At 41.0% G+C, this 13,608-nt stretch overlaps 1 protein-coding gene across 1 annotated transcript; it reads left to right on the top strand.

The window, feature by feature from the left end:
- Nucleotides 1–2,392: 2,392 nt before the first annotated feature.
- On the top strand, nucleotides 2,393–11,356 carry ctcf (CCCTC-binding factor (zinc finger protein)). The gene is made up of 13 exons (XM_086026606.1): nucleotides 2,393–2,556; nucleotides 3,980–4,249; nucleotides 4,334–4,513; nucleotides 5,337–5,703; nucleotides 5,775–5,945; nucleotides 6,076–6,209; nucleotides 6,353–6,473; nucleotides 6,557–6,706; nucleotides 6,791–6,951; nucleotides 7,062–7,244; nucleotides 7,326–7,458; nucleotides 7,539–7,685; nucleotides 9,953–11,356. Exons 2-13 carry the CDS (start codon nucleotides 4,001–4,003, stop codon nucleotides 10,201–10,203), a joined length of 2,247 nt encoding a protein of 748 aa, XP_085882732.1. The 5' UTR covers nucleotides 2,393–2,556; nucleotides 3,980–4,000; the 3' UTR covers nucleotides 10,204–11,356.
- The last annotated feature ends 2,252 nt before the right edge of the window (nucleotides 11,357–13,608 follow it).

The raw sequence follows: 13,608 nt of genomic DNA on the forward strand, positions 1-13,608 counted from the left end.
CTGGATATCACTGAATTTCCTAAATTCAACGAAAAGAAAACAAAAGTTATGGTGTTCGGTCCCAGTGGCTCATCTCCATCCCACTCTGTTGACCTGGGCCCCCTGGCTTCATATCTAAAGCCAACAGTCTCAAACATGGGTTTTATAATGGACAGTGATCTTAAATTGGAACAGCAAATCAGCCATGTTGTAAAGTCGAGCTTCTTTCACCTTAGACAGCTGGCTAAGGTAAAGCCCCTCCTTTCCCATCAGCACTTAGAAACAGTAATCCATGACTTCGTTACATCTCGGCTAGATTACTCCAATGCACTTTATTTTGGAGTCGGCCATTCCTCCCTCAAACGTCTCCAGTTGGTCCAAAATGCTGCTGCCCGCCTATTAACTGGAGCTTGGAAGATTGAGCACATCACAACAATTCTGGCCTCCCTTCACTGGCTGCCAGTGCATTTCAGGGTTCAATTTAAGATTCTCCTATTTGTCTTTAAATCATTAAATGGCCTCGCCCCGGCGTACCTCGCCGAGCTCCTCCACTCCTATGCACCACCCTGCAGCCTCAGGTCTGCGGACCAGGCGCTGCTCGAGGTGCGGAGGACCCAGCGGAGCCTCAGAGGGGATCGAGCCTTTTCTGTTGCTGGTCCTTCCCTCTGGAATGACCTCCCATTGGTTGTTAGGCAAGCCCCCTCTCTGTCCATTTTTAAAACCCGGTTGAAGACACATTTCTTTGCTCTGGCTTTTGATCAGACCTGAAATTTTCGGCTCTTTTCCGGTGTCAATTGTATATTGTGTTTTATGTTAATTTATTGTCTTTATTTATTTATATTTTTATTTATATTTCATGTTATTTATATCTACATTTATTAATGTGTATCACAGCCTTTTATTGTTTTGTTTATTTATTTATTTATTGTATTGTATTGTTTGTAAAGTGCTTTGTTACAACTCTAGCTGTTATGAAATACGCTATATAAATAAAATTGTATTGTATTGTATTGTATTTTAGTCCCCCCGGAAAAAAAGGCGAATGACGGACGACGGAAGGGTACCAATGCTGCAGACGGAGGACAAGTAACGGACGCTCAATTTCTAGGAAAATGCCTATCGCTGGTTTTAAGGGACTGCTGTGTTTTCTTTTCTTATTGGATTACGTACATCCTTAGCTTGCATGCCGATTCTTGTTTCTTGCAATTTGTCAACTTTTCCACACATCATATTAGTTATTGCAGAACTTGCAAAGTTATTGCTGAGTTTTCTGGCTCTGGATATATGCTACAGTTATGGTACCACAAATGGAAGTTACTTTTTCTTTCATAATTCACAGTTTGAATTGATTTGAATGTTTATTTTGAACGTCAAAACATACAATAGACAATGAAACACTAAACACAAAATTTTCCATTTTCCACACGATGAATAACAATAAACAACATGATAATAGTAAACAATATAAGATGTATAAACATAATCATTATAAAATTAACATTGACAAAGCAAACAATAGCACAAATATTAGTAGTATCATTGTTATACGTTAGGTTTACACAGACATACATATTATATTCATAGTCGTATGTAACTGTACTATAATATTTAAAAAAAAAAGATTTGTTGTCAATTCTACTGTAATGTTAGACCAGGAGTGGGTCAACTTTTGTTGCTCAAGGGCAAAATTTTATTTGTAAAATGGACGAATAGGCCATGTGTAAATAATAACAATAATAATAATTTTAATAGTAAAATAATATGTAATTCTCCTTTTTGTTGAATTATTTATCATTAATTTGATTCTAATGAAGAACGAATTTCAAATAAATCAATCAAAATATCCAAATAAATATTTTTTATTATACTATTTTATTTACAAGTACTCAATTTAAAACGTGTGAGCAAAATTATTGCAAAAAAATCATTTGAAAATTGAATAAATATATTTTAATTGACAAATTCTACATTTAAAAAATATGTAATAATAATGCAGCAAATATTAGTACAATTAGTACAATACAAGTGTCTACTTGATAAATGTAAATGCTCAGTGGGCCCGTTTAATCCCCAAAACTGTCTGCAGAAGTTTGAAAAGAAAGGGGGTCGACTCGACTAGACTGACTTCATGATTGCACTAGTTAGCAGATCAGTCGCCCCCCTGTGGTTGATTCTATGAACAACATCGTAATTCACCGAATGTTCGTTTTTTGACAACCCTAACTGAGAGCGCAAACATGGCGTATTTTCATGAAAATATACATTTCACCTTAATAGTTTCCAAATACGTACATGTCGTCATGTTGAGCAACTTGTCTTCGTCGCCACGCCCACGCGTGAATTCAAATCTGGCGCCTCGATCCCATCTCGGCCACGCCTCTTCACCGCCGGGCCATAGGTGTGCGCATGCGCCTTCGCTCTTAACGACCGCCATTTTGTGTGAGGCCCTCTATTCTAAAGCGGGAGAAAATTATCAGGCCTGCGCACAGCTTTTTCGCACGTCCACGGAGGATTGAAGCGACCGGCCGCAATCGACAGGCACTGAACTTAATATAACCATAAAAGAAGCACTCTGCGGTAAGTCAAAGCGATCCTTTACCCGCAAACACGGAAACGTTTTTGTAGGAGCTGGCGTCGGCCTCTAGGTGTCACGGTGGGGCTTAACGTTACCGACTGGCGGGGGGTGTTTGTCTCCCTCTATCGTTATCCAATATTCACTAAATCTGTCTCTAAACTCCAACTCCCTGTGTGGGGCGACTGTTTCCGTGCTTTTTGCGTGCTATTTTGTGGTAACCACTTAGCGATGGTCGTCTGTATGTGTGCTTCTCTTAAAACTTACTTTAGGCCTGACGTCCATCTTATCGTGCCCTTTGTTTCCTGTTTTCAATCGTCCTCGCGCCTCCCAGTCAACAAACAAATATAAGTTCTCGTTTTAGTTTGCGCCGATGGGCCATTTAGCATGAAATTGGTCAAGCATACAACGAAGCGGTCGATTCAGATTCCGACGTTTTTCTTATCTAATCAAAAGAGGCACTTTGGATTTGATCCATTTGGAAAAACCGGAGCACGCTATCATAGCAAATGTCTTATCCGCTCAGGTTGGACTCATGAGGATGCTTAGTGCCACATTTTTTTGTGTGCAAAGATTCAATCCGCCGCTTTGATGTCGTTTTGCGTCCGGTTTATTGTGCACGTTTGGCTGCCTCGCTACCAGCGGGTCCCATATGTCACCAAACTAAGTTGCAGTTGCAATACCCGCGTGTAACTCATGGCTTCATCAGGTGTGTGGCCAGAAAAAAAAGGTCTTAAAAAATACATATATATCTCCATGAACTCTCAAAAGTTACCCTGAGCTAAGCTGTACCTTGTTGAAAACGTTATTTTCACCCCTCACCTTCAGCTATCTGGTTTCCGGTTACGAGGACCTGAAAAACCCGATAGCTCAAAAGTCTAACATGCTAAAGAAAAAGCGCACCAACTAGTTTTCAGTATGTATCAATAGAAAATTCTGCGTACAACTCACTTTATTGGAAGATAGTAACATTTAGACGCCACATTGTGGGAGTGGGTAGCACATCTGCCTAGCATGTTGGCGGTTCGAATCCGGGCTGTGTTTGGTTTCATGTTCTCTGATACACTGGCTTCCTCCCAGCTGCCAAAAACATGCATGTTAGGTTCGTTAAAGACTAAATTGTACCTAGGTGTGAATGGTTTAAACCGCCTCTTAGGTAACGTCTGTTGGGATAGTCTCCAGCTTACCTGCAAATGAGTAGAAGATCTGCAGAAAATAATGTGCCAATGCACTATTTGCGGCAACATCTGCAAATCAAATCAATCACACACACACCACAGGATAAATTAGTAATCAGGCTCAAATTTGTTCCAGTTAATTATCTGTACTCATCTTAACATATTTCCCACTTGCGAATGAACATATTCACTCATGTCTCACATATGACACCAACACACTAACAACAATTGTAATGTTGACAACGCTCAGAGTGTTGACTGGCCCGTCACCATGGAGGGCGACGTTGTTTCCATGGAGACTGCCCTGGCTCCCGAAGAGGGGGTACTGCCAGAAGCAGGGGATGCTGTGATCCAAGGGTCAGCGGAAGCCCCACAAGCAGTGGAAGTTCCTGGCAACATGGAGATGATGGTGATGGATGCCCTGGATCCAGCCCTGCTGCAAATGAAGACCGAGGTGTTGGAGGGAGGTGGCACAGTTACTGTCACTGGTGGAGATGAGGGTCAGATAATCACCCTTCAGGTCAGTACGATGAGCAGTCATTTGGGAATTTATCTGCCAAATATTTTTTTCTGTTGAGTTATAATTGCTGGACATTATCTGTAGGTTGTAAATATGGAGGAACAGGCTGGTGCTGCTTTAGGGCTTGGACAGCTGCAGCTAGTACAGGTCCCAGTCACTTCGACTACAGTGGATGGCCTCCAGGCAACCTATGTAGATGGATCAGCTAATAAGGATGCAGAGCCAGTTATCTGTCACACCCTGCCCTTACCTGAAGGTTTCCAGGTAAGCAGTAACTGTGGAATGGAAGAACATTTCTGCCATTTTTTTATCATCTTCCGGGGCAAACACAAACTTTTGCACAGGTGTGACCAACTTTTTCAGTTGGTCGCACCAGCAAGGGATTTGGTCACATCCTTTTTTGGTTTTGGTGTTTGCAAAATATTTTACTGTAACTAGAGAGTAGAGATTTGTCTCAAAATTATTCACACAAATATATCCGCGTTTTTAAGATCCTCCAATTTACACATTTTTTAATGTCGTGTGTGCATTTATCATGACCTATCATTTCTTAAATTGTAAATTCTGCTTGCGAATTGTCCATGGTGCGTTTATGGATCAGCGGCTCCTCGCATTTATTTTGGAGACAAACGTCACATTTTTGGGAAGGTACATACAAACACAGTCTGAAATGTACTTGAGTAGAAAAGTATAAATTGTCAAGTGTATGCAAGACCTGTTTCCGTACTACAAAATAAAATTCATTCAAACCTCAACCGAGACCTTGCTAAGTTTAATGTTCCCATAGCTTTGCTAACACTGTTAACCGACCAAGAAAAAAATGTCAAATTAGTGACGATGCCTGAAAAATATACCTTACCTGTGTATGTTTTTTGATATTGGCCAGAATTTTTGAAAGTCAGAAGTTGGTATTTTATCTACACGATATTAAGTAGTAGAAGTGGGCATAAACATAAAAGAATTATCTGAAATCAGGCAGCGGATACCTGGAAAATGTAATTATGTACAGTAAAAAAGTATTTACGTATTGCTACTTCCCACCTCTGAAAGAGCATGGCCACCAAAGATAATATGCATCTTCATACAGGTGGTGAAAGTGGGGGCCAACGGTGAAGTGGAGACTGTAGAGCAAGAAGAGCTTCAGGCAGTCCACGATGAGCTTCAAGGGACAAGGGGGGAGGAGGAACAGGATGCCGCCGACGTGGCAGATCAGGAACCTCCCGAGTCTCAACCGGCATGGCAGAAGGACCCCGACTACCAGCCCATTACAACTGTCCGCAAAGGGAAGAAGGGGAAAAAGAGCCGCCTGCGCTACGCGGAGGGTGACAGAGACATGGATGTTTCCGTGTATGACTTTGAAGAAGAGCAACAGGAGGGACTGCTGTCAGAGGTCAATGCAGAGAAGGTTGTTGGAAACATGAAGCCCCCCAAGCCCACTAAGATCAAGAAGAAAGGTACACCGTGTTGTTTTTATATTGGCAGGAGAAATAGTGAAACACTTACAACTTGTACTTAACTTGACCAGGTGTAAAGAAGACCTTCCAGTGCGAACTGTGTAGCTACACTTGCCCACGGCGCTCCAACCTGGACCGACATATGAAGAGCCACACGGATGAAAGGCCGCACAAATGTCACTTGTGCGGACGGGCCTTCAGGACAGTCACGCTTCTGAGAAACCACCTCAACACTCACACAGGTAGAGAAAATCTCACAGCCAATGAGCGGTTGGTAATGGCTTGTTTCCTGTTTGATATCTTCTTGTGGCAATTGGATAGAGCTGGAAGAGAAATGATCAATTTATCCCCCCCCCAAAAAAAAATACGTAGGCACCCGACCACACAAATGCACAGACTGTGACATGGCCTTTGTGACCAGTGGAGAGTTGGTGCGTCATCGTCGTTACAAGCACACACATGAGAAGCCCTTCAAGTGCTCAATGTGCGACTACTGCAGTGTGGAGGTGAGCAATTGCATCAGCTACCAAATGATGTCATCAGGCTTGTCCTTTGTTAAATCAGTGCTGACATAAAAGCAATTTCTCTTCCAAAGCTAATTCTTCGCGCATGTGTTCTTGACAGTGTATTCATGTTGCTCCTTTCTCAGGTGAGCAAGTTGAAGAGGCACATCCGCTCTCACACCGGGGAGCGGCCCTTCCAGTGCAGTCTATGCAGCTACGCTAGCAGGGACACATACAAGCTGAAAAGACACATGAGGACACATTCAGGTGGGTCACTTCCAGCGGTTTGAACTGCGGTTAATCTTCCGGGACCATCCACTTACACAACCCCTTTCTCCTCGCCGATGTAGGCGAGAAGCCGTACGAGTGCTACATCTGCCACGCTCGTTTCACCCAGAGCGGCACCATGAAGATGCACATTCTGCAGAAACACACGGAGAATGTGGCAAAATTCCATTGTCCACATTGCGACACAGTCATCGCACGCAAGAGCGACCTCGGTAACTCGTTCATTCGCTTGTGATATCTGTGTTCGGTGTATGTCATTTGTCCAACTAATCAAAATATTCTTTTTTCCATCTCAGGCGTTCACTTGCGAAAGCAGCATTCTTTTATCGAGAAGGGTAAGAAGTGTCGTTACTGTGATGCTGTTTTCCACGAGCGGTACGCTCTCATCCAGCACCAGAAAACTCACAAGAATGAGAAACGTTTCAAGTGCGACCAGTGTGACTACTGCTGCAAACAGGCAAGCCGAGGGGAAAATGCTGACCGTTTGACTGAGATTCGGACCACTTATATTTTAACGCTGACCCCCACAAACCACCCCCCCACCACCCCCACCCCCCCTTCCCACAGGAACGGCACATGATCATGCACAAGCGTACACACACTGGGGAGAAGCCTTTTGCCTGTAGTCAGTGTGAGAAAACGTTCAGACAGAAGCAGCTTCTGGACATGCACTTCAAACGCTACCATGACCCCAACTTTGTGCCCACTGCCTTCGTCTGCAGCAAGTGTAGCAAGACGTTCACCCGCAGGGTAGGCCTTGAACCCGAGGCCAGATTTGGGACCGCTTCACATCACTCACAGTGTGTAACTCTGTCATTATTCATTGCACAGAACACCATGCTGCGCCACAGCGAGAACTGCATGGGTGAGGTTGCTGGAGACCAGAACGGAACTCCACCCAAAAAGAGTCGCCGGGGCAGGAAGCGAAAGATGCAAGATAGGCATGATGATGATGAGGACACAGGTTTGGCAAACTTCTCATTGGAGTTTTTGTTGTATGATCACTTTAGCTGTGGGAGTGAACTTTCCTCGCTGCGTTTGCAGAACCTGATCTGGATGAGATTGAAGATGATGAGGATTTGTTGGATGACATCGAATTGGAACAGGCTCCGCCAGTGGTTCCCGTAGCCGCCCCTGAAGAACCACCAGTCAAGAGGAAGCGTGGGCGCCCCCCAAAGAACAAGCCAAATGGTGAGCGTCACAATGCACTTGACTTTAAAGTTCATCACGCAAACTTCCGGGAGACAAGAGCTCCGATGGCACTACGAGTAAACAAAATGATTAAAAAAATAGATGTAGTCGAAATTCAGTCATGGTTAAGTTGAACATTAAGAGACTGGCTAGAAAATGCCTTCCGCCAACCCGATGGTTCCCAGTCTGTCCGGTAAGGAATCATGTTGCGATCTTATATCCACCCAATTTATCCTCATCACTCACAGGTTCTGTTACTTTATAATAATACGACTCAAGTCAAAGTTAAAATATGCCCTCCAAATAATTACATATTCAGTGTCAGCTCGGTTGTCTTATGAGCAGTATGTAAGTAAAGCTGTTCTAGTGGGTCTGAATATTAGTTTTCTTAAGTGTTTCGTTCCTCATATTTAAAGCTTTTAAATGCCGGTTTAAAAGAAACGTATTCAAATGATGATTTTTTTTTGTGGTAAATGTTATCAGTTACAAAGTTGTTTGTTTTTTTTAATTCCAGATTTAGCTTCTGTGTTTTTTTTATGGCAACTTTTTCTTCACGTTTCATTTGAAGGAGGGGGAGACAATGCCAAAGAATGAAATGTTAAAATTAAGGAAGCGAAATGAAATGATTTTCATTTATTAATCAGTTGTGTTAAATTCTACTTTTGGCGAATCAGAATCCCGTGTGAGTCATGGGGTACTCGTGGTATGACAAAAGTTTTTGGGTAAACCATTTAACTAGACACAACTATAAAATATATGCCTTGTGTGTGACTCGTTTTATAACCAAACAATGTTTTTATTTTAGCATCTTCATTTGGTCCTTGTTACAAATCATAACTTTTTGTAACTTGTCCCCAAAAAATGAAAATGAACCAATCATTTTGACTGTTAGCGACATTTTTGTGTTATCAGTGTTCTGATAAATAAAGAAATGTGCAATAGATTTGGCAGTTATTCCAAATCGTTTTGTGATCAACTTTAAACTTTCAAACACCTGCATTTTCTAAGTATGTTATATCAACTTGAACTTGTCTTAAAATACAGGACTTGCTCTTTCATGTAACTAGAAACTAAAACAAAACTCACATTAGAATTACAAAAGTAAATAAACTAGTGCTTCTTTGGCATATTTTTTTTTTAAGAAATACCAAAATATCGACATTCTCATTTTCTGTAGATTCGTATTCCCTTGCATACCTGTCTGATAGATTGCTCAGGATAGCTGTCTTCATAGAAGTTATCACATGAGCCGTAATTGCAACGTAACTTTGCGTCGCCCTCGATGTCTATCCGTCAGTCGTAATCGCTACACTATCAGCTTTTTCAAGCACGTCAACAACATTAGCTTTGATTTGCATGTAGAGTTGGGGCATCACCACCCGGCTGAAGTGTGGGCGTGACGGAATAGTGTATTTTTGGCTTTAAAGTCTTTATCATCTCCACAAAGCCGTCGCTTCCCAGTTGAAAATGGCCTCATATTTTTAGCAATATAAACAGCGATTGACTGTAATCACTTTGGCCCTTGCACTGAAGTGAGCTAAAGGATGTGCAAACGTGTTCGTCAGTGTTGTTTGTCCTCTTGCTAATCTTTGCTCCGGTGGCGGTAGCTCGCTGCGGTGCCGGCTAGTATGTTGTCATGATGGTCGTGCTATTATTGTACGTTATCAGCCTCTTGCATTGCTTGCAACGCAGTCTTTGTCCGGTCTGTCGTTTTCTCACCATTTTCTTTTGCAAACACTGGGAAGCCAAAATGCTGCCACACATTTGATTTAAAATTAGGTGGAGGGTCCTCTATTTTGAAGTCGCTTGCTGCCGCTGCCATGCTTGTCTCTGTGCACAAGTTTCGCGCTGCAGCCATCCACAAACACAATATGCAAAAAAAAACGTGCGTATATGCAGTTTTCTTTTTTTTTTTTTTTTACAGCAGAGACACGACAGAGCGGCAATGATTAAAACGGCGTTGCAAATCGATTCTGTTATTTATTTATTTTATCGATGCATTTTTTTTTTTTTTCAATATAGAATACTTAAAAGGGAAATCAACCCAAACACTTTTTTTTTTCAAGAATATGTTCAGCAGGCCCACTAGTTGAAACACGGCATTCTGATTAATATTGCATTTGTGGAATATGAGTTAAGCAGCAAAATCCACCCATTTTTAGTTTTAGAAAAACATATGTTTGGGCCGACTTCCCCTTTTAAGTACAACTACTCCGACAAGTACAATTTATCCCCAAATTGACTTTGACCAGCGGCTCTGTCAACAGTGGCCGCCATCATCCGTGTGGAGGACGAGGCCACCGGAGAGGTGGATGACATCATCGTGAAAAAGGAAGTGGGTGCCGAGCAAGATGACATTGAAGAGGAGGGGGCCACACAGGAAGTGGTCGTCGGCGAAGGCGACTCCACTATTCAGCTGGAGGAGCTGTCACAGGAGGAACAGGAGATGCAGCTGTCGGAGGCCCCGCCTAACGGAGACCTCACCCCCGAGATGATCCTCAGCATGATGGACCGGTGATGGACGCAAGGGTTGACCCTGTAAAACACACACACACACACACACACCCCTCCCCCCCCATTCACAGGAACATCTAATTCTTGGCATTTAGGATTACAAACACTTTATGCATCCTCCATAGACAAAACATCGCTGTTGTAATTTAAGGCTTGCTTTTTAATCTTGCATTGACATGGACGAGTGATAAAGACTTTTAATACGGATTTATTTACCCTAAAAAAAAAAAATTTCAAAATTTCTGTCCTGGGCTGGCTGTAATTGGCCACAGTATCTCTAGCCTTCTCATTGTTGTCCTTGGTGTTTAGAGCATTTGTAGAAAATAGGTACATCACAATTTAATAAATCAACTTTGGCAACACTATCAAAGATTACTCTTTCCCCTGAATCCAGACGTGCATGTAACTATCCAAAGCATCAAGGTGTGGAGTCATCTTTTGACACACTCAAGCCCAATTTTTTTTTTTTTTTTATATCGTGTGTTTTATTTGATTTTCACTTTATTATAATTTTTTTTTTTTTTTTTTTTTTTTTTTTTTTTTTTTTTTACTTGTTACATACTATATAGTTGGGAAGGATCAATCACGTCATGTGAACATTGTACGTAGATAAGTCACCCCAGTCATGGATCGTTCTGCACTTTTTCAATTCATGTTCAATGTCCTTGCTGAAGAGCCTCTCTCAGTTGGGAAGACTACGCCCCAAAAGCCATCTTTTGAATCGGCTTTTCAGTTTCACTTCTTAAGCCTCTGGAGATAAAAATGTTATTGCTGTCCGCAGACCAAAAATGGTATTGTTGGTAATTGCAGCAAAAAAAAATGATTTGGAATATTTTTTATTGTATTTTTATTTTGTTTCTTTGCTGTGGTTAGTAAAACCCTATTTTAACACCTAGTTTATCAAAGCTTCTAGATTGCTTACTTTATATCTCCTCTTGCTACTGTAACATCCCTAGATGATGCATAATGTACAAAACGTCATTTATGTGCAAAGAAAATGTTTGGGTTGTTTTGCTCCCTTGTGTAGCCATTCCACTTTGGGTTCATGATTTCTTTTTTGTACCGATTGCAATACCTTCTGGGCAGTGTGATGTTTAAAATGACTGGCAGTTGAGAACAGATGTATGATGGTACAACCAATAAAAAGTAGACATGGATTCATGTTTTAGGTTTGTGCAGTTGTATGTCAGAAAGGTGTTTTGCACATTCGGTACAATGGAAAGACGGTGCTTTTGATTATTGACATTGGTTGAGCACTAACACAAACACTTCTGTATTTTGCTTGCAAATATATTTTTATTAAATGGAGGACTTCATACTAAAACTCATTTCATATATCTGTTCACCACAAGTATTTTACTTGATGACCAATGAAGGAAGGGTCAAGATAAGTGTATTTCTCAATGGGAAGTTGATACGAAATCGTTCCACAAGTACAGTTTAGTTATATGCAACTTAAATACATTTTGTAATCTTAATTGTTTGTCTTTCAAATATGTGGATACAATTTAAGCTTTCCTCAGCAAATCAATAGTTTAGCTTAACAATAGTTTAGTTAACAGCGATAACAGTGGATGTGCATCAAGCACATCCTGCATAGTTCGGCTCATGATTTAAAAAAAAAAAAAAAAAACTTTGCTGTGCAGAAACATTCATACTCCCGAGCATGTGCCTGTCACATGAATGCTTGTGTAAAATGAGTTTAAGAGATGATTACCACTCTGCAGTTTTTCTACATGGCTCATTTAGTAGTGCACTGAAGGCAAGCGCATACTTTGTTTTTACAAGTGCGGTTTGAGAGCACTTTGAGGGATGACCAGAATGCATTCGGGGGGAAAATAGAATAGCTTTACATGTATTATTTACCTTTTTTTTTTGTAATATGACGCTGTATGATTATGGATAATGTTTGTAATTAAATTGACTTGATGTGATTGTATGGAATAATCCTCACTTTATTGGTCATATACGGGATGCATAAAAGTCCCCTCTGAAATGGCAATGGGTAAATTGTATACAGTATACGTGTAAATGCAAAAAAAACAAAAAAATGTTTAAATGTAACTAATGTAGTGGACAGTATTCGTTCCGTTTATCGGGAAGTGTGCAAGATAGAAACAGACACGTTTCCCCGGCCTCTAGCAGCCCCCCACGGCTTGATTTGGTCCAACGTGGCCCCTGCACCTGGAGGTTGGCCGAACGGAACCTACACTCTTTAAAGACGACACCCTTGAGGAACTGCCGCAGTTGTGGGACACGTTTGTTGCTTGAAACCACGCGTCTGCTTTTTATTTCCGTTTGGAATCAGCGTGGAATCTTCAACTGACGAAGAGCAAACGCAGTGACAGAGTGAGGGACATCCTTGTTGTCACAGCAACTAGCGGATACTCGTTTTCCGGGAGGAGGGGGTGCATTTCAAAATAAAAGAATTTGCTTTTCCTTCTCGACAGTGCTGCTTCACATTGTGAGGAAGACTCATACCTGTCAACTTGTACGTTTTCCCCGTATTTTATACGTTTTTTGATCATTTCGAATTGTGTACGCCTTATAACAATTTTTGTACGGGATTTTTTATTTTTATTTATTTTTTTATTTTTAACTCGTTTTTTTATTAGACCGATCTCGTCTTGCCCATTTCGGCTCTAATCCGGATCGTCTCGGTCACTGGTAGCAGACGACAACGTAATTTGGTAACTAAAACAAACTTCTTTACACAAATTATCTTTGTTCTTATACTACAAATTCTATCTTGGGGGGTGAGTAAATAGGTGCCGCTTTGTGTTTGTAAGGTTTATTATCGCTTAATAAGGGGAATTGCAATCATTAATAAGGGGAGCAATTGGCTGAGGTTGACAGGTAAGACTGTATTTACAAATGTAGTTATTTGTCTTGCTAACCTAACCCTTGCTCTGCCGTGGTACTGTACACTAAGAGTTTTCACAATGGTAAACTTTGTTGTATTTGACTACAAATTCATTGGTTTTCCTTGAAACGGGACAGAAACTATGCACATTTTCATATATATGTATAAATGTTAATTATTGAAGATTGTCAGGTGTTTTACATTCTGGCAACCAGTATTCATTTAGCTGTATGCGTACGATTGTATTATTTGCCATGGTGTAGAAGTGCACAAAATGTGATTTTTTTTTTATTAAGAAACGTAGCACCATATTTATTATATTGTACTTTCTGAAATCATACATACCTAATTGGGTAACGTAAGGAATTAAATGATTTTTGATACATTTTTGTTTTATACAATGGGCATTGTCCTGCTACTTCTGGTGTAAGTGCCTTGGCCACCGGGGGCAGTATAAAACAGACATAAAGATGTACATGGAGATGCACTGTACATTCTCAGTCTTTCGCTGCGTAAACTGCACTATTAGTATTTTTTCTGCAGCCG

This window comes from Filicampus tigris, chromosome 3 (genome assembly GCF_054856515.1).
Source record: "Filicampus tigris isolate MCC_2025a chromosome 3, RoL_Ftig_1.0, whole genome shotgun sequence".
NCBI classification, from domain to species: Eukaryota; Metazoa; Chordata; class Actinopteri; order Syngnathiformes; family Syngnathidae; genus Filicampus; species Filicampus tigris.

Excerpts from the sequence above, each read along its gene's own strand:
- ctcf (XM_086026606.1), top strand. The coding sequence starts at position 4,001 with ATGGAGGGCGACGTTGTTTCCATGGAGACTGCCCTGGCTCCCGAAGAG. Across the intron at positions 4,514-5,336 it reads CCTTACCTGAAGGTTTCCAG|GTGGTGAAAGTGGGGGCCAA; the intron begins GTAAGCAGTAAC and ends ATCTTCATACAG. Across the intron at positions 6,474-6,556 it reads ACACATGAGGACACATTCAG|GCGAGAAGCCGTACGAGTGC; the intron begins GTGGGTCACTTC and ends TCGCCGATGTAG.